Below are 23,306 nucleotides of genomic sequence, written 5' to 3'. Positions count from 1 at the left end.
ACAGTTTCAGACGAATCAAGACCAGACCTTCAGCACAAGAAAATAACATGAGGCTGCTGGCTTTGCTCAACTGATTGGAATCAGAGGAACAAACTCAAATTACATGAGTTAAATATTAGAATTTACAATAATGTATATAATATACAATTATTCTGAATAGAAAATAGACAAAAAAAGAAAGAGCTATTCTAAAGAATACTTAACAATTACATATTTTCTTATCTGGGAGAATTATTGAGGTCTCTACACTTATTAGAAGACAATGTTCATCAAGATCAGCCATCTTGATCCTAGTTGACACTTGATTCATTGATGAAATGATGTGTGTATTTAAATTAAGTCCATCAACAGCCATATCGCAGAAGTCATTCCTCCAGCAAGCAATTGTTAATCGCTAATTTCTGCATAATGCCTATGTTAAAGTTTCCAACTTCTCATCTCATCGGATTTTTTGGTTATCGTCTTAACCACACTTGATAATCCGATCCTTTATCCACAAACTTTTGCCAGCTCCCATCCAAACTATTTTCTTTTGAGGGATTCCAATCAAAATGTCCAAGTTTCATCACTAGCGTATCACCAACCTCTGCAACATAACCTTCATTGTTCGCATGGTATATCTTGACAGTGCTTCGACAATGAATCCCAGCCTGTCTACGGGCCTCTACTAACTCAGTTATGATATCACGAATCCCAAAATCATAGAAGTGATCATAAAAGATTGTTGGCTGCAATACACAAGATATGCATGGTGAGGTGAAATCCTAATTCATATCAGTTTTGATTAGAGAAAGAGGGGGCTTCTGAAGGGAGTTTTTCCAAACCTATATGTAGTACTGGACAGAAACCAAGAGAATGTCTTAACAATTACTATGATGAACTTACTGTTCCCGGATGGGTTAAAATATACGCGTATCCTTGTGTAAGCTTGTCTCGTGGAAATGGCCAATGGCCCTGAAACGAAATAAAAAAGTTGTAAATGAGTTACTCATTTCTCTAGGTTTCTTTGGGAGTTAGACTTAAGATGAAACAACTATAAGCAAAACTTAAGCCTCTGAACAAACTCAGTTTGAAACAAAAAAAGTAGGATGACAATGTATTATTTCTTTTGTCAGAAGAACAGTTGACAAGTTCCTCTAGTTTGTCAATAGCCATTCAAATTTAAACATAAAAGCATATTACATCTTCAGATATGAAGTGTGATTGGGTTTCGGAACTTGAGCAGAAACTAAAAATAATTATCACCCAAGTAACTAAAAGGATATTGTTGTCTACCAGAACCCTTTGGCTCATTTTGCAGAATTCTCCTCAGCTGGAGTTGAAAAGCTCTGGGTTCTAACCAATAAAAAGGCTATGTACAAGATATTTTACAACAATAACTTTCTTTACCTAACATCTCAAGTTAAAAATTTTGTAGTTGTAAACAATGGTTATATGAAGGTCAGCACTTGGTTTGGAACAAATCAGCAAGAGAATAGAAGTTATCTGCAGAGTAGAATTCATTCCCAAATAAATTATCATATTTGGAATAATTATATTTGATGGAATGCAATTGATTTATCACAGTTAAAAAAAAATAATCTGAAATCAATTTTTTACTTTACATAATATCCCTTATTTTATTTTTATTAATTCCTCATCCCAATTTTGTTCTTACTAGGCTAATTATAATATTCATATGTGGGTATACATATATTTAGGGCCTTTCTAGTTCAATTTTTACTCCGTATCAGCTAATTCCTAGTTCGAACTCATATAATCTTATTACTTATAATTAAAGCATAATTTCTTTATTTAAACTATTCTAAACCCCTCCTTGAATTTTCCGTAGTGAGAATTCAATGCCTGTTTTAAATATGAATAGTATAATATTATGAGCTACAAGCAATTGAATGTGATTGGTACATGGCTGATAGAACAGAATTGTTATTATTGTATTTAGTAATCTAGTTTTATTTAACAAATAATTAGTTATTAAGATAAGTATAATGATAGTTTATAGAATGTGAGATATAAATGTGAAGATAGTTTCTAGAATATAACTATGAAAGTTATTATTCTCAGGAGAAGTTGTGTTTTCTTGTATAAAAACAAGTAATCCATAGAACTGATCCTTGAGTGTTATATATCTGTATCTGTGAGAGAGAGAGAGAGAGAGAAACCTGTGTTGATCCCGTGTCATGGTTTTCTAAAAAAGTAACAGCCCGTGAAGGCCACCATCCCATTACTCCTGTTGGTTTCCCTTGAGGATCGATCAACCTCCAATATTGGTTATGCAAAGCAGAGTGGAGGATTCCCTGCAAAACAATTCCTTAACAATTTTCAAATACATTCAGTATATTTTGATTGCAAAACTCAAGGCTATGCTTAACACATGCAAATAATTTTCTAAATTTAAATAATAGTTTTCACAATATGGACAAAGTTGTTAAAAATAAAAACAATGTTGGGAAAGATGATAATGGAGATAGGATACGGGTCTCTCACCAAAGCAATTTCTTATTCTTTTGAAACTATGCCATATTATTTTCAAAGATTTATTTTCACTTTTAATATCTCTTATATAAACATTTATGAATGTCGAATAAAAGTCAGAAAATATTTTGATGTGCTAAACAAAGAGTTAATTTGCTTATTTAGAATCCATAAATGTTTTGCCCTGGATAAACTAAGAAGGGGTACGCCAGCTTCAGTCCAGAAGATACCTTTGTGGTGACATCAAAAGCTGAGGAGGTACCACCTGTGGCGTTGATCCAATTGACTATCCTTTGTCGATGGGCATCTAGCAAATTTCCAAGTGAAAATATCTTTTAAGTTACTTCTACAACAAGCCAGATTGCATACTATAAGGAGCACCAGAATAAAAAATACATGGTCTGAGAGAAAAAAAACAAACAATCATATACATAAAATTAAAGGTCTCTTATTCTATCAAAAAATGAGGCTGTTTTCCAAGAGGATTTTCCTATGTATATTCGCTGTACAAAAAAATAAACTATAAATTCTATTTAGTATACAAAAATATTTTCTAATTTTTATTTATCATATACATCATATATTTTTACTTATGTAAATATTATTTTCTATTTAGATAGATGGATAAACACTAATAAAAAAATATGTATAATATGTTGCGAAAGAAAGTTAATTATATTTTGTGTCTGTATGTATACGGTCCTTCAAGTATAAACAGCAGAGCAAACTAACTGCAAAAAAAAAATTACCATATTAACCCTCCATCTCCTTAATAATAACAGGTAGATGCCCCCTCAAAGTTTACTCAAATTATTAAGTAAATTAGTTAATATAAAATATAAAAATATATTACAAATAATAAAGCAAAAACTAGTTTAATTGTGAGAAGAATAATTGCTTCTCTCTCTTCCTAGTCTGCCATGGTAAAGCTGCGACTGAAGAGGCTCCAACCTCATCATTATCTTCAACTTATGCGGGAAAAAATTACAGAATTGTTATTGTTGTTATTGTTATTATTATTATTATTTCAAGCATTAATACTTATTTTAGATTTATATTCTAAAATAAGTTAGTAGTTCAGCGTTATTTTAATTATGTCACTAATTTGGTTACAATTTATATTTTAAACTAAATTAGTTATGATTTGTTTTCCTATTTAATTAAGAATTACATTAATAATTTCTTTTTCTATTTCAGTAATCATTATTCTTTTAGAATCACTATTGAGAACACAGTAAATATATAAGCTCTATATAATTTTCAGTAAACTGTACATTATTCTTCAATGAAAAACTTCCCTCTTGGTAGACCCAAGAATTCTTGTTTTTCTGGTAGATTCTAGTATCATCCTAGTAGATTTCAAGTTATTTACCTAGCTTGTAAGTTATCAAAGTAATCTCATATGTTTAAATGACATGAAGCAAATTTAACCATGTTTCATTGCTGCATCACCAGCACACCATCATCTCATCCATTCTTCATTGTTACTCTCCACAAAAGCAAATGCCTATTCCATCTATAACCACCCACCACTGAAAATTGCTTCCTCCCTCCTTCCTCCCTCCCACTAAGAATTTTTGTTTTTCTAGTAGATTCCAAGGAAACACTAAAAGGGTTTAGATTATTTGTCTAGTTTGTTTGTTATTGAAGTATCTTCATAAACTTTAATGAACTGAAGCAAATTTTTCCGCTTCTTTCCTGTCTCGCTAACATACCGAAATCCCCTCCATCAGATTGCTTAAAACCAACCTATTCCACCTTTAACCACCAAAGATTAAAATCTGCCCATTCCCTCCCTCCCGCTAGAGAATTCTTATTATTCTAGTGGATTCTAATGAAATCCAATTAAAATTCTATGTTATTTGGCTAACTGGCATTTTCAAAGCATCCTTACAAACCTTAATGAGATTAAGTAATTTTATATAGGTCTCAATCTTTTTTTTTTTCTAAAATAAAAAGTATGGTATGTATCATTAATTCACAAGTATTAAGGGGGTATCAACTTATGGACAAAATTATTTACACACCTCTCAATATATCAATAATATTTTCAAAATCCTTCATAAAACAAAGAGGATAACTCAAAAAAATCAAAAGTTTGAAACCATCTATCTCCAACACTCTCAAACTTATCTTCCACTCCTTCAGAAGCTTTCTTGTTTCTTTTTTATTCACATTACCCAAGATATAGCAAGAGTAATGAGACTCACATATTTTCTCCCATCCCTAATACCCTTCTAGGCCTAAATCTCATCTCTAACTCTACCAACCATCGTCTGGCTAATTCCCCAGTAATCTGTAATTTATGGTCCATAACTTATATGCCAATAGGCATTAAAGCAAGATGTGGTTACAAGTCTCTGCCTCCCTCTTGCATAGGAACGACCATTCACCATAATTTTTCCATTCTCATTAACTTGTTTGTCAATAGCAAGAATACACCCACCTCCCATCTCCCACGCAATAATTTTGGATGGAGCATTCATCTTCCAAATTTATCCGAAAGGAAAATTGGTCTCAATGGTATCATTTCTAACTAGGTAATTATAGTAATACGTAACTGAAAAGGTCCGTGCGGAATTGAAGGTCTAGACAGGTCGATCATTACTCCCATCCATAAAGACAAAGGAGAGTGTATTAAGTAAAGTCTCATACTTATTAATTTTCTAATCGTTAAGGTTTCTTATCACATTTACATGTCACTCTCTTTTTCCTTCAACGTCTCTAAATGAATCATGAAGTAAGATATCCTTGTGCCCTACAATAACAAAAATATGGGAAAACTGAACTCTGATTGTTCCCCTTTTAAGCCAGGAGTCCTTCTAGAAACTAATTTTGTCCCTATTGCCTACCTTTCACCTAATGTATTCCTGAAATTTATTCATTCTCATGTATATTTTTTTTCCATATGTTCTTCCCATGTGGTCTTGACAATTATCTAGAATACCATCCACCATCCCTAATGCCGAACTTTACCTTTGTCATTCTCCATCATAGATTATCATTCTCTATCATGAACCTCCAAAACCACTTACCTTATAAAACCATGTTTATCTCCACTAGTGACCTCAAAACCAAACCACCTTGGGAAAATAACTTTTTTATTTCATCCCAAACCATCAAGTGGTATTTTTTCCTCTTCTCATAATTGGTTGAAGGAATTTACATTGGATTAATTCTAATTTCCTTACTACACTTAATAGAATTATCAAAAAGGACAAAATAAATGGGTAGATTGGCTAGTCTAATTCTCCTCCCTTTGGGCAAGAGATTTCTTTTCCATCTCGCTAACCTCCTCTCAAACCTTGCCACAACAACATCCCGCATCTTTACATCTTCCTAAAATGGCCTCCAACAGCAGCCCTAGGTACTTAATTTGCAGGTCCACATTTTTACACCACGAGACACTTACCAACCTAGCAGCATCACTCTTATTCCCCAATCTCATCAATCCAAACTCGGTAAGATTGGCATTTAGGCCTGCAACCACTTGGAATCCCAAGAAAACACATCTAAGATTGAGCAAAGCCCTTCATCCAACTCAGAAAATACAAGAATGTCATCAGCAAAAAACAAGTTACCACTTCATGTGCTCGCTCTCTCCCTCTTTTAAGGCCTCTAAACATATCTATCTCCCTATCTCTTAAAAACATTTTATTCAATATTCTCATAACAATAAAAAATTCGGGAGATAAAATGTCACATTGTCTCAACGCTCTGGATGTCTTGAAAAAAAGAAGATAGTTCTCCATTCACCATGACTGTAAATAATATAGCAGTAATACAAGAGTTAATCAACTTGCACCATTTATTCTTAAAGCTTATTCTCTTTATCATATGATCAAGAAAGCCCCAATTAATATTATCATAGGTTTTCTCAATATCTAACTCACATAACATCCTTTAACTATTTCAGGATAACAGATCATTTATGACCTCATTAGCTACTAGCACCAATTTCATAATTTTCCTTTCTTCTACAAAAGTATGTTGACATTCGCCGACTATTTTGTTCATTACCTTGACCATACTTCTAGCTAACATCTTTACAATGACCTTATAGATGCTAACAACTAAACTGATAGGTCTAAGATCTTTTATATTATTTATTCCCTCTATCTTAATGGATAATTACCAAGAACACAGAGTTTAAAAATCTACAAAAAGAGCCCAATTTATACAATTCTTTGAGGAGCTTTACAATATCCACTTTCATTACATGCTAGAATTTTTAAATAAAACATGTCAAAACTATCATGACAAAGGGTTTTATCCTTTCTACATAGCATGAGTGCCTCAAGAATTTCCTCTTCAGTAAGCTCTCTTTTAAGCGATACACCATTTCTCTTGTCCAAGGATCTGAACCTAATACCATCCAGTTTGAGCCTCCACCCAAACATATAGTGTGTTGAAAAACTTCCTAACCATTGTCTAATTGCTCATTGCGCTTCATAACTCAACCATCAATCTCCATTTCCTCAACATAGTTGATCCTCTTGTGGTGACTTGTCATACTATGAAAGAATTTTGTATTTTTATTCCTCTCCTTAATTCACCTGCCTCTCAATTTTTATCTTCCTAATATTTCCTCCATTTGTAATCGATTTGCCAATTCAAACTTTAAGGGTCCTTGTGAGCCAGTTCTTCAGCAGACAAGACATCTTTCTTATTCATCTTATCAATTGTCTCGATGTCTTGGAAAAGATTGTATATCTATATATATATATATATTCATTGGATAGCTCAACCATTTACCATTGTCCTTCTCCATCATTCATTGACCTTATCACAGAAACCATTAACCTTCAACAATTTGTCTTCAAATCTGAATGGACAAGGGCCCACTTGATCTCATTAGAGACAATGACAACAGGAAAGTAAATATGGTCCACTGCAAAGTTTTTGGCTTATACTTGTTGCAAATAATTGACAAGAAATCGACACGAAAAACCTATCAATTCTTGAGCATCTCGAGGTGATTCTTTGATTTAATTAGGTCTATTTACCTTCTATGAGAGGTAAATCCATTAAATTAAGTCTGTCAAGAGTCCTATTGAACTCTTAGTAGCAAATTCTCGAAAAGTGCTCAATAGACCTTTCATTTTTGTTCAAAATTAGGTTAGAATCTCCATGTACTACCAATAGAAGGTCTCACTTTTGCTTGCATTCCTCTAGGTCTCTCCACATCAAGTCTTACCTTTGCCTCTGTTGTAAATACTATTGAACACCTATTTTCACTCATTTTTGTGACCTTCAAACATATAATATGAAAACTTCTCCCTATAAAACCTCCTCATATTTAATAGACCTTTCTTTTTGTAAAACCAAAATCCTTCCAAATGTTCCTCTAGTAGGTAGGTTTTTCTCTATGGTCTGCCAAAGGCTCTGAACAATCTAGCCAGAAATGAATTTCATTTTAGATTTCTGGCCAAAGAACACATTTTGTCTGCCCCGGTTGACTATGTTGAATGTGCAATCATCCTCTACTAATAATTGATTGTTTTCACATTAGCCTTTAGAACTATGTATAGAGTGATAGTTACCCTAAGAACCATACGAGAATGTAAACTTTTTCTTTTGATCATACTTCACCAATGCATGATGATCTCCGCCATTATTCATTATTAGTTTGGACAACTTCAAATATATTCTCCATCTTTAACCACCCAACACTAATTTTGATTTGCATTTTCCCTCCATTCGTTCTTTGGCTTATGTGTTGTGTCGCCAACACGTCATAATCTTCTACATTCTTCATCAGTTTGCACAAAATCAAATGCCTACTCCATCTTTAATTACTCACAACGAAAATGTCCTCTATCTCTAACTACCCACCATTAAGATTTGCTCCCACCCACCTCTCTCTCTTACCCATGAGTCAGGCTGAAGTTACCACCTCTCTCTCTTAATCCATCCCTGATCTAGCAAACAATAAAATTCCTACTCCATCTCTAACTATCCACTGTTGAAGTATGCTCCCACCCTCCCTCTCTATCTTATCCACACTTTCATCTAGTGTTATCAACACCGAATGCCTCCTTTATCTCTAACCACCCAATACTAAAATAATCCCTTCCTCCCTTTGTCCCTCTCTCCACACGTCCCTCCTTTGTCACTAATGCATCATCATCTCCTCCATTCTTCATCATCAATTTGGACAAACCAAACGTCTTCTTCATCTTTAACCAATTTAGCTTATGCATCTAGACGTAGTCAAAACATCCTCGCAAACTTTAATGAGATCAAAATAATTTATCCATGCTTCTATCCTGTGTCACCAACAAAGCATCATGTCTCCATTCTTCCTCATCAATTTGCAAAAAACCAAATGCATACTCCATCTCTAGCCAACCACCATTAAGTATGCTCTCTCCTTCCCTCTCTCTCTTTTATCCATGCGTTTAGTCTCACATCACCAACACATCATCATTTCCGATGCTCTTCATCACCAGCTTGCACAAAACCAAAGGTCTGCTCTATCTCTAACCATCCAGCACTGATATCTGCTCTCTCTCTTTCTCTCTAACCACCCACCACTAAGATCTGCTTCCTCCTTTCTCTCATATACACACGCTTGCATACACAACCTTTTCTAGTATCCTTTCTTCTTTCAACTCCAGTGCACTGCCTTGGAGTTCCTTCATTTGAACTGCATGATAGCAAGTGGCTAAAACAATTTGGGTTTAACAAGGCATTCAAGGTGATAAGAGCAAAAAGAAACTAATCTCTCTTTTTCTTAATAGAAAAAGAAGTATTATTAAGAAAATAATGAAAAGAATGTAGTTATAAAGAATAAGGCATCCTCCTCAAAATGAAAAATAAAGAAAAAATAACACAATTGAAGCAAAAATTAACGTGAAAACAAAATAGCCTATGGGGACAAAATAATTGCTTTCCACTTCCGGTTAAGTTTGGAGTAGCTAAATCGAAACAGTTCCATAAGCTTTGGTCCATAATGCCGCCCAAAACATTAAGATAATCCATAGCTCCTAAAACAAGGAGAAGCAATCATAAAAGATCCTACAATTCCATTCAAGCCATACAATCCATAATCCTGTGACGAGTGCCCTTGCCAGAAGGGTTTTGCCACCTTTTGGACACCTTCCCCATGAAAGCTCAAGATCAACAAACATTCCACTGTCATAGGATTGAACCCAACCTAGACCAAATAGATCAAATACTTTTGTCCATACTTTCCAGCACAATGTAGGAACAAACGGGAATGTGTTTCATCTCCTTTGTAGCACATGAAGAAAATATCCGGAAATAGAGCTCGATTAGACCGACAGATTTGTTGCATCTCATTAATGTTAGGCCTTCAATTTAAAGTCGTCCATATAAACACCTTTACCTTTGATGAAACTGAAACTTGCCAAAATTTATGTGCAATTGGAATCTGGTTAGAAGTTCGATGTCCACTGAGGTGATCAAAGAAAGACTTAGTACGGTACTAATATCTCTTATCACCTCTCTCCCTCCCTGTCTCATCCTGTGTCACCAACATATCATCTTATCCATTATTTATTATCAATTCGGATAAAACCAAATTCCTAGATGATATCTCACCACCCACCACCAAGATCTGCTCCCTCCTTACCTACCCCACTTCATTATCAGTTTCAACAAAATCAAAAGCCTACTCCATCTCAAATTACCTACCACAAAATCTACTCTGCCTCATTTGAATTAACCCCTAAGATAGCCAAGCGGATAAAAGACATGAGTTTTTCTTCTCCTGTCACTTGGATTCCCTTGGCAAAACCCAAATTTTTGCAATAAAAAAGCTTGCTATCACTCAGCTTAAACTACGAAACTCCATGCAGTGCACTATAGCTGCAAGGAGAAAGAACACTACAATAAAGCAAGAATGAGAAAAGGTTGTGCATGCAGTCATGTGTGGATGTCTCTGTGTGTGTGTGTGTCTGCCTATGTGTGAAAGAGAGAGGGAGGCATGCACTAACTTTCCTTATTCTCCTTTCGCTGTTGTGTCCCTTATCCTTTCAGCTATAATGCACCTCTTGTAGTTCCCTAATCTGAACTGGGTGATGTCAAGCTTTGTGGATGAGTAAATTTGGCTTGCCAAACATTCCGGGTGATAGGAGTAGGAAGAAACGTATATCTCTTATCCCCTTGGTGACCTTGTGTTTATCTTGAAGGAGATGAATAAATGGACTTTGATGGCAATGCTTCTCCTTCAATAGAATTGGGGACTTATAGTTCTAGACTCCCTATTTTTTGTTTTAGGGGTTATCCTTTTAGTTTGTTTGAGAGTATGGGGGGACCTTGTTGATATTTTAAATGGTAAATAAAGCTTTCGTATTTGAGTTGCATCCCCATGTGCTTTGTTTTTCTCTCAAAAAATATTCCAACTAAAAAAATAATTTACCTATTAAATCTGAAAACAGCTAAGTGATTACCTTGATTGTAGCACAAGTCACCATGTTCATAAGCTAAACTATCCCAGTATTCTCCAATAGCAAATGCAGGGTTTGAAGCTTCAATATATTCTTTGACATATGTACCAGAGAATCCTCTGCAAACAAGAGAAAAATTCAGCAATTTTCCCTTATAAAGTATAGACATGATGCTGTGAATGCTCTTCTTTGTTCTTGCTTTCAGTAAATCATTCCTAGTGTATATAGATTTCAGCTATATCAAGGTCTAGGACAAGAATAAGCATGCAAATGAAAGGTTTCCCTGTCCCACATCACGAGAATGCTGAAGCTAACTCCCAACCAGGTCAGAATTTAATTTTTTTCAGAAAAGAATTCCATTTTTAAGTAAAGAACTTTTGAAATGTAGTAAGAGCCAATTAAATAAAAATGACATACACATTTATGGCTCTCAATCTAACACATACTTTTAATTGCATTTCTTTAGAAGCCGTAGTTTCTAGATGTCTCAAATTAAGTCCCACAAGGTCACTTCTTAGTAAAATATCAAACTTCACCCTTCTCTCTAGCAATGGTTTAATCAGCTTGATTACTGATTCTAGCCGCCCAATCACTTAATTAGCTTGATCATTCTCTAACAAGAAGGATCACGGGAAAGAAGGTGAGAGAAAACAGAGCAGTAGCTGTTACCTTAATCAAGTAACGGGTTTGATTATTCTGGACACTAATAAGGAATTTCAGAAAAAATTCTTTACTGGAGTTTTATAAATTGTGGAAAAAAAAAAATGAAACTCTTAATTAAATGCTAAACTTCTCCTATTGAGAGCAAAAGATCGTCTTAGGATTTTAAGTTAGATCTAGTCATGGGTCCGGATAGCACAAAATCTGATCAAAGGATAGAGTTTGTAGCTGTTTTTCTTCCTTTTGCTCCAATGGTTAATGTTAACGAGCTCCTCTGAGAGAACTCAACAATCTCTTTGAGTTTTAGGGAAGAACTCAAAACTTCCTGTTTATCAGACAAAAACAGCTTTATTCATTCTGCTGTAGCCTTCTTCAAGCTTACAGAATTAGAAGATAGCTGATGTTCTAAAGATAGAAACTGCTCCTTAAAATTAAGTAATTGCCTTAGATAAATTTAAACAAACTGGTCATAGAAAAACTGACAAATTCAAACAACAAACAATTGACTTTGAAGACATACAAAGCCAACTGTAAACACACAGACAAATACAACTAAGAATGCTATATTCTTGCAAACTTTTTCTTTATACTTCCCATGAGGAAATCCCTTGCATACTTTTCCACTAAATTCTGGACCAGAGGTGTGTTAATTTACAACAGAATGCGTCAAAAGTAAACTACCAAGAAGGAAAATCTTGTTTCTCAAGTTTTCCAAGAACTATAAAAGACTCAAATAGAAATAGCTCGCTAATTTGTAGTAGCTTCATGAAAAAACAGGACTACTCGATAAAATACCAAGTTCAAAGGAAAAACTTGAATAAGAAAAAACAAGATTCACAGTAAATCAGAGACCCATAATCTTCTTCCATCAGAGTGATTAAACTAACATATTTATGAGAGCCAATTTCCAGGGTGTTTTAATATAAAAGTAATGTAATGTAATTAGGTTAATCATTAATCTCTAGCTAATAATTATCTTAATACGTCTATGAAGCGTGCGTGAGTCAATGTTTTGTGCATCTTACCAGAAAAGTAATTGTAGAACTGAAGTTGAAATATTTAGAAGCTACAAGTACTAAAAAGATCAAATTTAAAGTTAGGTCCAGTTTGAGATATAGGCAATCTAATATAATTTAGTAAATATTAAATCTCTATTGCATTAAATGGTAGAAAAAGGATGTAAAAATCAATAACATGGAAAAAAAACCTTTACCTTACAAAGTCGAGGCGCCATCCATCAAAACCAATGTAATTTCGAAGCCAATTTAACCACTCCGTTATATCTTTCCGTACAAAATCCTGGGAATGATCAATGTTTGGTGCTGCATGGAAAATATCACCTGCAACCAGAACTAAGACAATTCAATTATGAATGAAGTACCATTTTTCTTTTTTTAAGGCAATACCATCCCATTGTATGTATAAGGCATAACCAGAATAATCACTGGGTATCAAAATGTCTCCTTCATTGTAAGACCTTTTTCAGAGATGGGGTGTTTTCTATGTCCTGAGTTGTGTGTGTGTCTCCCCCTACATGGAGATATTTATTTCTATCACTCTTCAGGATAGAGGGGATCAAGGAAAATAAGGTGTTGTGGAGGTGGACAGTTTCACTAGTTTCGGGGTCATTTTGTTGGAAGGAAATAAAAGAATTCCCAAAACACTGGTTTGAACCACTTGAAATGGTTTGGGATATGAAAATTTTCTTTGCTTCTCTTTAAAGTAAAGCCCATGTTTTTTTTTTTTCAGGAATGCTTTTATCCACTTTGCGAAGGGAATGGGTTCAATTATTTTCAAAGGCATTTTGCTTTCTTCTTTTTCTAACTTTTTGATTTCTTTCTCTTTTTTGTGTTGGAGGATATATTATCCTCTCCATCTTTCTTGTAACTTCTCTTTTCTTCGGTCTTTTTTCATCACAAAAAGAAAAGAATTCTAATACTTTTTCTTAGAAGAGTACATCTATCACCAGTGTATGCAAGTATGTGTCAAGAGAATGAATGAAAGAAAGAGAGAGAGAGTTTTGGGGGGACTTCGTATGTGAGCGCTACATTTTGAGTATTGTGATTTCTTTGTTTCCTGCTATAGATTAGCTCTTGTCTGTTCTATAGAAAGTTGACTCTCTAAATTACATACCATTAGAGGGATTTCCCTGGCCCTGGAAATTTGGATCATCACAAACAATTGCTTCAGGACCCCACGCAAGCTTGCCTCCAAAAATATTCCAAATGCCATTTGGACTCTATAGTGAGGAATAATGTCAGTCTTCAAATGACATGAAAACAGCATTCATAATAAGTCCATATTACAAGGACTACGGGAAAATTGTTTATCTGAGGTAAGACCTCAAATATCATATGATACCAACTAAGGAACTCAGAGGGAAAAGTGATAAGGGAAGAAAATGAAACAATATACCTGCTTATGTGCACATCTATGATTAAGGACAACATCTCCCAAGGCCTGTATACGAAGGCATCAAAGTCTGTCAACCTATGCTTACTACCAAGAAATAAAAGATATAAAAACAAGAAATATCAGGAATAAACATTTAATTATAACATATAGAAAAGCTGCAGACCTCTTAGAAATAATAATAATTATAATAATACTATTAATAATAATGAAGATGATGATAATAATGATAACTAGTGGAATTGATACTTAAATAAATGATATTCAAATAGGTTTATCACCTCTATAGCACGCTCCATCAGAAATACAATGATTCTACTTCTAATTCCATGGTCCAATCTGATGGACACACATCTTGCAACTTGGTCCTTCTTAGAGATCTCAATATTGAAAAGTTGTTGATATGCTCTCCTCAACCTCATTGAACATTTTATAGTTTTGTTGAGACCTGATTATAGGGTGCAGATGTTAGATTGTTCAAACATCTAGACTTGTAAATCCTTTTTTCCTCTATTACCCATAAGTCTACCAGCAAGAATGTGGCTGAAGATGCATGCACCCTCTAAAACAAAGGTATTTGTATATGGTACTCTTAACAAGAGTAACACAGTTGGGTTGGAGGAGAAGGTGAGTTTCTGGATGAATGATTGGTTGGAAGCTGGACTCTCTTCATTACAGTTTCCCTTTATTTATGTTATTGCTCAGAATAAGAATATTCTAATTAAGGATTCCTTTATGGGATCCACAGATAGGAATGAGCATTCAGTTAATTGGGTTGATTCAGTTAAAAAAATTTCAAAACCAAAAGAACCGACCGAAATTTGTTACCCGAACTGAACTGATAGAATGAATATTCAAACCAAAACCAAATCAAACCAAAAAAAAATTATGCTATCCTCTACTTGCTGCTTCTGTTTGAGTAATTTCTGGGTTTTGCTTCCAGAGAGGCCCAGCCACTGGTTATTCCCTTATGTTCCATTCATGGTAATCTCAATTCCCTCATACCTGTACTTCACTGTTGAACTTACAAAATGAAATACTATAAGGTTGTATTGTTTCACCCGATCTACTCCTAATATCATGTCATATCCCTCAAGCTCTCTGACTCAGAAGTTATAACACTTGGCCATTCCTCCCTGCTGGATATTCTCTAGTCATTTGCAACCATCATTGTGAGTACCTTATCACCAAGGACCCTCCGTCTAACCAGATTGGTGATATCCACATCAAGAAATGAGTGTGAACTGCCACAATCCAATAGGATAATGATGTTTTGCCCTTCTAACAGTCCTTAAATCTTGAGAGGACCTCCCACCACGACAGTCTTCCATCGCCTGCAATGACAGGATTCCCGTATTTGCTTCCTCCTTACTCTACCCTGAATCCTCTGGTCTTACTTCCCTTTCGTCTTCATCTTCTTTCATCCCTTTGACAACCATAACAATCTTGGGCTTATAATGACACCTAGGAAAATACCAGCCCCCAGAACAGAAACACGCAGCTGAGTTCCTTTTAGCATCCACTTCCTGCTTATTACTTCTAGGACCCGTGGTCCACTGCCTATCTTTTTTTCTTTTGGTATTTCCCCAACTGCTATCTAACAAAATATTGTAGGATGAGAATAAGGAGTTTAGTGTTGGCTCTTGGTCATCTCAATTATGGGTTGTTCTTTCAACAAGGCCCACTCAAAAGCTTGGTTCAGGGTCTGAGGTTTTAACAACTTGATCATAGGCCTTAGTTCGGGTTTTAGGCCAACAATGAAGTTAGAGATGAAGAAACGCCCTGATAGTGTAGTGTTTATCTATCATCATAAAGGCTCGTGAGTGCTCAAACTACTCTTGATATTCCAACACTGTCCCAATCTTTACTAGTTTGTTGAATCCTTCTATAAAGTCTCTCTGGTCAGCCCCCTTAAATCTCCAACAAAGTTCTTCCATAAAAATGTCCCATTTTAAGTCCTCATTTACCACAGGCAAGGATCTCACCCAAGAACAGAAAAGCAGTTTCCACTCTCTATTCATCAGGGATTCCATTCACATGAAATACTTAAGGCATCTTCGTGCCCAAGCCCATGGGCTGATGCCTTTAAATAACAGAATCTCTACTTCCCCAGCCTCACAGATCGATAAGGTAGGCATTACTCCTTTATTAGATTGAGTATAGGGAGATTGTGGACTTGATTGTTCGTTTCTGTTACCCACATGTTACTGTGCAACATGTCTATGATTTGGTCAAACTATTTGTGGGTCAGTTTTTGAGACTCGTACATTTCTGTCATAAATTCCATCAGTCACTCAGCGAGCACCAACTTCTCTTTGGATCCCGTCAAGTTAGCTACAGAACCCTGTATCGCCTCTGAATCGAACTGCTCTAATAATACTTTGTCAGAAGCCTTAGTCATTTAGCTTCAACATACGTTCAGTGCAACGACTGAATGTGACAAGCTAGAGGAAAATCGAGAGAAGAGACAGAGGGAGAAGAATTTAGGAGAAAATAGAGACAGAGAGAGAAATGACGGAGAATAGTTTTAATTTGAATTTCCCAGAATGATTTGAATTTTAGTTACAATGCTACTAGTACAATCCTCTAGTGAATCTTAAAAGACTGTTATTACGCGTTTGATACACAATCAAGGGCATACTGATATAATTCGATATTTTTCTTTTTTAGAAGGATCTATTATCCTCCACTGATGTACTTTCTTCCATTCTCTACCTAATAACAATGTCATATCCAAAAAGATACACAGTTAGGTACTAAGAAAAATTTGTTAATAAAAATGATAAAAGGAGACAATATAAGGAGCTACAACAAAAGGGCAAATTGGCTGCACTAAACAAAAAAAAAAAGAAATATTTGATAAATCACAACTCCATAACAAATGCTTAGGTATCTAATGGAAATTCATTTCCCATCCAACAAATCATGCAGCCATCCAGAAACATTTCAAGTTAATACCAATCTTTTTATTGACAAGTGACTGCAAATTGTTGAGTTTTCACAATGAATATAGTTACTAATTTGCATAAACAATTAAATAAATCATTCTCTGGCATCTGCAGAAGGATGAAGACATCATTTCATAAAATCATTAAAAGCTCAAATCTAAATTTGAGAATAAATAGCTCAAAGATTGATCTTAATGCCTGATATCTATAGTGACAAATTGAAGATCTATAATTAAAACATACCAGCAGATTTTGGGAATGCATTTCCTCTATACAGTACTTTAGTTCTTCCTCAGAACCATATGCTGAGTTCAAATTGTAAAGGTCGGAAGGCATATAACCTGCACATGTTAAGCACAATGTGACCACTGCAAACCCATATTTACTTAGGAGAAGCTTATACATAACTTAGTATACACGGAAGACAATGTCTCAGGCATGCAAATCAATCAATTTATGAGTACCTCAGGGACCTAAAATTCTATAAGTAACTAAATTAATAGAACAATAAAAGGTATGTTTAGTTTCAATCTTTTGAAAGGACACTAAAGATGTAACTTTGACATTCATAGAAGCTACCTGATAAATGGACAAGAACTGACTGAGGAAATACAGATGAAAAGAATATTGAAATTCTGGAGAAAAACCTTGAGGAGCAACTGACTCTGTTGGTGGTGGAAGCCAAACCGCTGTTACCCCACAATGAGATAAATCAGCAGTTTTGCTGGCTAAATCCAGGTACCATTGCCTTCTCCAGCTTTCCCAATTGAAACCTTGAAACTTCAAAAGCAATAAACTAAGATTCACCAAATGTAAACTTTAAAGAGCTTACTGAGGGTAACAAGTCTACTCATAATGTACAAATTCTCTTGATTAATCCATATAGCAATTATATTGGCATTCACAGAGAGGAGCAGTTGTGAATGCAGACGAAAAATGACATATGCTATGAAAAGATTAACCCCCTAGATGCCATGAAGGTTTTTAAGATTGAGCAACATGGACAAGGTGGACAAAGAAGCAAAATAATCTGATCACATGCACAGTTAGATTCCCTGTCCACAAGTTTAGATTTTCTGCAATGTGTCTAGGAACGAACCACAGGAAACAAGAACAATCAGGTTCTTTCAATTAATAAACTGTATGGATAAAATGACATGACGAAGATTCTTGCAGCGGAAAATCCACCTGAAGCCTTAAATGAGAAAACCTTTTGAATCAAGAGGAGAAATTCATAACAAGAATCATCAAAGAAAACTCTTGTCTGAGTATTAGTACAAAACTAGAAGCCTGGCTCCAGAACTTGCAAATTTTTGTTTGTATTATCCCATCTGGGGTAGGCTAGTGGACATAGCAAACATGATTAAGCAACTCTGTAAGTGTCTGTTTGACCAGGCTTTTGCTTCTGATTTTGCCATAAAGAAACAAAAATCTTGTTGAACACTAAAAATATAAGTCTTCCTAGTTAAAAATATAATATATTTCTAATATTTATAAAGATGAAATCAAAAGCTGAAATATATCTTTTTGAAATAATATTTTTAATGAATATATCAATGATTTTATAATTTCACTAAATTATTAATTTACTAAAAATATAATAATAAATTATTATTACTAACTTCATATTTATTATAAATTATCTGATAATTTTTATTATTAAAATTAAGGAAGGATAATTTAAAGTTATCAATTATTGAATAAAATGGATAAAATAAGTAAAACAAAAGTATATTTTAAAATTAATATAAATTATTAGAAAATTTTTTAAGAAAAATATTAGTACTATTTAAATAATAGTGATAACTAATTTTTATTGCTGTACATTTTTTATTAGTTCATCATTTATTATTAATTTTATAATATAATTAATAAAATATAATATCAAATTTTATATTGACAATAATTTTTACAACAAATTTCACTTAGCACTCTTACTACTTCTACCTTAACATTACTTTTACTTAAAATCATAGTTCAGTACTTTTAACAACACATAATACAAGCACTAATTTGACCAAATAGATTCTAAGCTCACTGCACTAGTAAATCCCACAAACTAACTAGCGACACTGCAAAGATATAATTTGTTAATAATTTTGAAGTAATTGAAGGACTCTTCTTGCCTCAAAAAAGACAACCAAACAAGTTTTTGAAAAATTTTCAGGTCTTCATACATCTGACAATCACAAGAAGAAAACTCAGGAAACTACATCCTCCTACAGAAACTGCTTTGAGAAGGAAAATTAAACCAATGTAAACTCTGGCAATCTTGATACTAAAATGCCCAGTTAAGTCTTATACATTAGATCTAATGAATGGTGGCCACATTGAAGAAAAAATTAATGGAAGATTAAGAGAAAATAATGGAACCTAGTTTGGCTGGATAAAAATTAAATTTATTTTGCTTATCACATCAGTAGGAAGAGAAAAAACAGACAATCTGTTTAACAAAGAGAATAGACATGTTCTGTGAATAACTTCAAACTTGCAAAAGCATTTCACACACCTAAAATTTTCTAATGCTGTTCCAACTAAAAACCAGGAGTCAAACAACCTCTTTCATGAACATGATACATGGGAGACAACGCATGAGCATATCAGTTCCTAATTCTTATCTAGAAATAGATATACTAACCACAATCTCACGTCCTGTCCCAGTTCCGGATTCTGCATTGAAGTCCACAACAAGTTATACAACGTTAGATAATCAGTTATGTGCAAGTTTTTCCAAAAAATTGAAAATCTTCCATGAATCCAGTCACATATTATATTGCTTTTGAAGTTTTGATATTTCATCTATTTGTACAGTTGGACCAGAAATTAGTATTTTTTGTTTCTTTCTTTCCACCTTGTAGCTTTAGTTATCAAAGTATGAAGTGATTTATATTTATCTAAGCCCCATTGTAACAGAATCAACTTCTGCCTCTGGTCCAAAGAAACATAAATTTATTGAAACAAACTAACCTAATTTTGTTTGTTCCAGGGTCCTTTGCCATTGAATGGTATTCCGCTGAAGGGTTTGTTCCAAAGTCTTTCTTTTCTTTTCTATTGTTTCTTTTTCAATTACATGTTCGATAAAGGTATCACCTTCCTTGGGCTTTTCTTGGGCTATTGACCATACTTCATCTACACTGGGCGAGTCCAAGGTTTGAAATTTTGATGTCAAGACTTCTAATGCATTAACCTTTCTTGGTGGAAACTTGGGACAGATAGCCCGGATCTTCCTTGCCATCCACTGAGGAATCTCCCTACGAGGACCATCACTCAGAAGTTTCCATTTCAGTGAATCATCATCTGTCAAAAGGTCTATCCTTCCACCATTAACCACATAAATGGCATCTCTATCCTCTCCGTCCACTAGCCCATCCTTGGTTAATAATGACTCTGCCTTCTCTGCTCTTTGTCTCCACGTCTTTGAAGCAGCTTCAGAAGCTCTTAATGATCTCTGTAGTGCGTCACATCTTCTAATGGAGGCATTATCTTTCAATCGAGCTGTTTCTTTGACAGCTTCTATAGTAGCCCTGACACTCTCCATCTCAGTCTTAAAAGCCTTGTACATGGCTTTCTTTCTAGTTGCAGCATCTTTCTTCATTTTCTCCACCACTGATTTAATTCCCTCCTCCTGCTGCAGAATCTTTTTTGTGCTCGACTCCTGAAATTCACGCAATGCCTTCTCAGTATCATTGGCCCGGAGTTCAAATGCATTTACTTGCGCATGGGCCTGTTCCAGCTCCAACTTCAACATATCAACCTCACTTCTTTTGAGCAATAATTCAGACTCTAAATCGCCTATGACACGTTGTAACTTTGTCTTCTCTTGCTGGAGTGAAGCAATCTCATCTAGAGGATTCAGACTGTCACTAAATATTGCCACAGCTTTTGTTGCATGGTCACCAGCTTTTTCTGCTACATCTAGTACCTTCTCTATAGCATTTTTTGACTGCTCCACAATTGATAATATGGTACCTTCAGTAGCATTCCTGATTTGCTCTTCAATTTGATAAGCTGCTTCAGCAGCAGAAGTCTCTGCAGCTGAAACCCTCATCCGAGCATCTTCTAATATTTGAGATGTGGTCTGCTGAAAAGCAATCTCTGCTAACTTTTCAACCTGTACTGCAAGTTCAACAGCATCTTGTTTTGCAAGGACCAACTTAGATTCCAATGCAAACTTCTCTTCCACTGATGCCTGCAGCTTCTGATGGAACAGAGACTTGGCTGCCTCAAGTTCGGCAATAGCAATTTCTTTGTCATGCAAGATGGCGGCTACATACTCCTGCTGTTTCACCTCAGCCCTAGCAAGCTCGTCAAGCAATTGATTTCTCTCTTGTTCAATACTTCCTTGTCTGGCTTGGGCCTCAGAAAGAGCCTTTTTCACTTCTGTTAATTCATCTTCTATTTTTCTCAAAACTCCACTCCTTGATGATGAATAACCATCGCCATAACCATCTGCAAAAGCATCAGTAGAATCATCCTGTCATGGAAATTCAACCATTAGTAATTAACCCCCAAAGAGTTGACACATTGTCACTCCTTCAGAGAAAAACCATCATATCAAGCAAAATCATCTTTTCTCATAAAGGGTGAGCATTAAACTATGGTATGATTTGCATGAATCAACTAGAAATATATTTTTGGTAAACATAACTGACTTCTCTTCATATTGTGATGTTATAAGCTCTTTTATGAAAAGTATCTAAACAAACTTTTAACCCAACATCTGCAATCTTTTATATGAAAAGAGCTATTGAAAAGAGCAATAAAAAGACTTACCGTAGAAAAAACAATAGCTCTTGATTTCGGCTTCCAGTTTTCATTATGCAGAAATTTCCTGCAAGACCAGCATGGTGAAGCAAACAAACTAAGCGCAGCCCAATGGACTCACCATAAACAAAAAGGAACATATTTCAACTTAAAAGACCTTTTGACACGAGAAGGGCCTCCAGAGCTCAGAAGGCTATGCCCATTATGTAAATCTGAGACCCGCCCACGACGTTTGACAGAAGAAACAACAGGGCGGAAGGGAAGGATCCCAGATGTCAAGCCGGACATCAACATGACACCCATTTTTTCCTGTCAACAAAAGTCAGCAACTTCACCCGCTAAGAAATTTTCTTTTTCTTTTGAAGAAGATATGCTAAGCAATTGATAAGCAAACAATCCTCAACCGATCAAACCATGAAGCTACTAACAGAGAAAAAAGAAACCCATAAAAAATAGAATGTTTATCATGATAAAAACTAAAATTTTAATCAGTAAAAATTCTACCGCAACAAATGAGACAATAACCCATTTAAACAGAAAAATCATAAAACATAGGTATAGTAGACAGGCACCTTTAAACCATAGGCCACACTCATATAACAGATACAAATCGACAATGATGATACATTACTGTGATCCTATACTCGGATAGGGAGAAAAAAAAAAAAAAAGCAACAAAGATTAACACACAAATTTAATATCAATAAATTCCCTTCCTTCTAAAATCAAATGGGTATTGGTTGATATTAAGGAAAATCAGATTTACATGAGATTTGTTGGATAAGGAATCAGATTTTAAAGAAAGAAAGAGATTTAATGTGTTGTTCACTAACCTGACACAAAAAAGGGAAGTAATATCAAAAGAGTTGCAAAAGTCTCATGTTTAACACTAATGGCGATCAATGAGAGATTTGTGTTGCAATGCAACCCAAAGCAGCAATGGCGCGGAGAGTGAGGCATTTTATATGGCAGAGAAGGTTGTAGAGAGAGAAAAAAACGGTATTCAAGAAACTTGGGATTGCGAAAAATTACTACCGCTGCCTAGTTGACCATCTTCGCTGATATTACGTTAGTGGCCTTTTCTCATTTTCTGGTCTTCTTCTTTTCTTTTTAAGGGGTACTATACAAAACTATTAAAAAAAATTTCAAATTATTTATAAAAGATATTTTAACGTTATATATATTTTTAGAGATAAAAAAATTATGTCAAATTTCTTTAATTTATTTTAATTATTCAAATTAAAAAAATTTAATTATCACAAAATATAAACTCAATTTAATAACTATAATTTTAATAATATAATAATAATGAATCAACCGATTATAAAGTTTACTAAGTAATGTTTTTAATTCGTAATTTTTAAATAAAATATAAAAAAAAACTAATTATTAAGTAATTAAATTTATTAATCTTTTATAAACTCAAAATACGAACCTGAATTTAAGTTTTAATTTTTAATTTAAGGCACCATTATTCTTTAAGTTGACAGACAATGTAAAGTTGGGTTCTTTAAAAAAGGAAAAGCAAGGGTAGTTCCGTCATAATTCGGGAAAAAAGTTTTCACGGAGTTAGCACACGGACGTACCGGTTAAAGCTTGAAAACTTTTCTTTTTTTTATAAATCCACCTTTTC

At 34.5% G+C, this 23,306-nt stretch overlaps 1 protein-coding gene across 3 annotated transcripts; it reads right to left on the bottom strand.

Annotated features, from left to right (window-relative positions):
- Window positions 1-39: 39 nt before the first annotated feature.
- Window positions 40-22,738, bottom strand: LOC110820232 (uncharacterized). 3 transcript variants are annotated; one of them, XM_088216995.1, is made up of 15 exons: window positions 22,507-22,738; window positions 21,831-21,982; window positions 21,683-21,740; window positions 19,877-21,383; window positions 19,548-19,579; window positions 17,557-17,689; window positions 17,153-17,250; window positions 13,965-14,009; window positions 13,683-13,788; window positions 12,763-12,889; window positions 10,893-11,008; window positions 2,706-2,782; window positions 2,163-2,297; window positions 886-954; window positions 40-728 (listed from the first exon to the last, which is right to left on the bottom strand). In XM_088216995.1, exons 2-15 carry the CDS (start codon window positions 21,974-21,976, stop codon window positions 456-458), a joined length of 2,922 nt encoding a protein of 973 aa, XP_088073121.1. In that variant the 5' UTR covers window positions 21,977-21,982; window positions 22,507-22,738; the 3' UTR covers window positions 40-455. The 3 variants fall into 3 exon arrangements, 2 of the variants coding, with proteins under 2 accessions (XP_088073121.1, XP_088073120.1); XM_088216994.1 differs by lacking the exon at window positions 22,507-22,738 and adding an exon at window positions 22,246-22,284; XR_015818157.1 differs by lacking the exons at window positions 40-728; window positions 22,507-22,738 and adding an exon at window positions 22,246-22,284 and having other exon boundaries at window positions 2,163-2,311.
- Between the last annotated feature and the right edge of the window lie 568 nt (window positions 22,739-23,306).

Source organism: Carica papaya, chromosome 1, assembly GCF_054855325.1.
Source record: "Carica papaya isolate Zhongbai chromosome 1, ASM5485532v1, whole genome shotgun sequence".
NCBI lineage: Eukaryota > Viridiplantae > Streptophyta > Magnoliopsida > Brassicales > Caricaceae > Carica > Carica papaya.
This window is presented reverse-complemented; position numbering and strand designations above follow the sequence as displayed.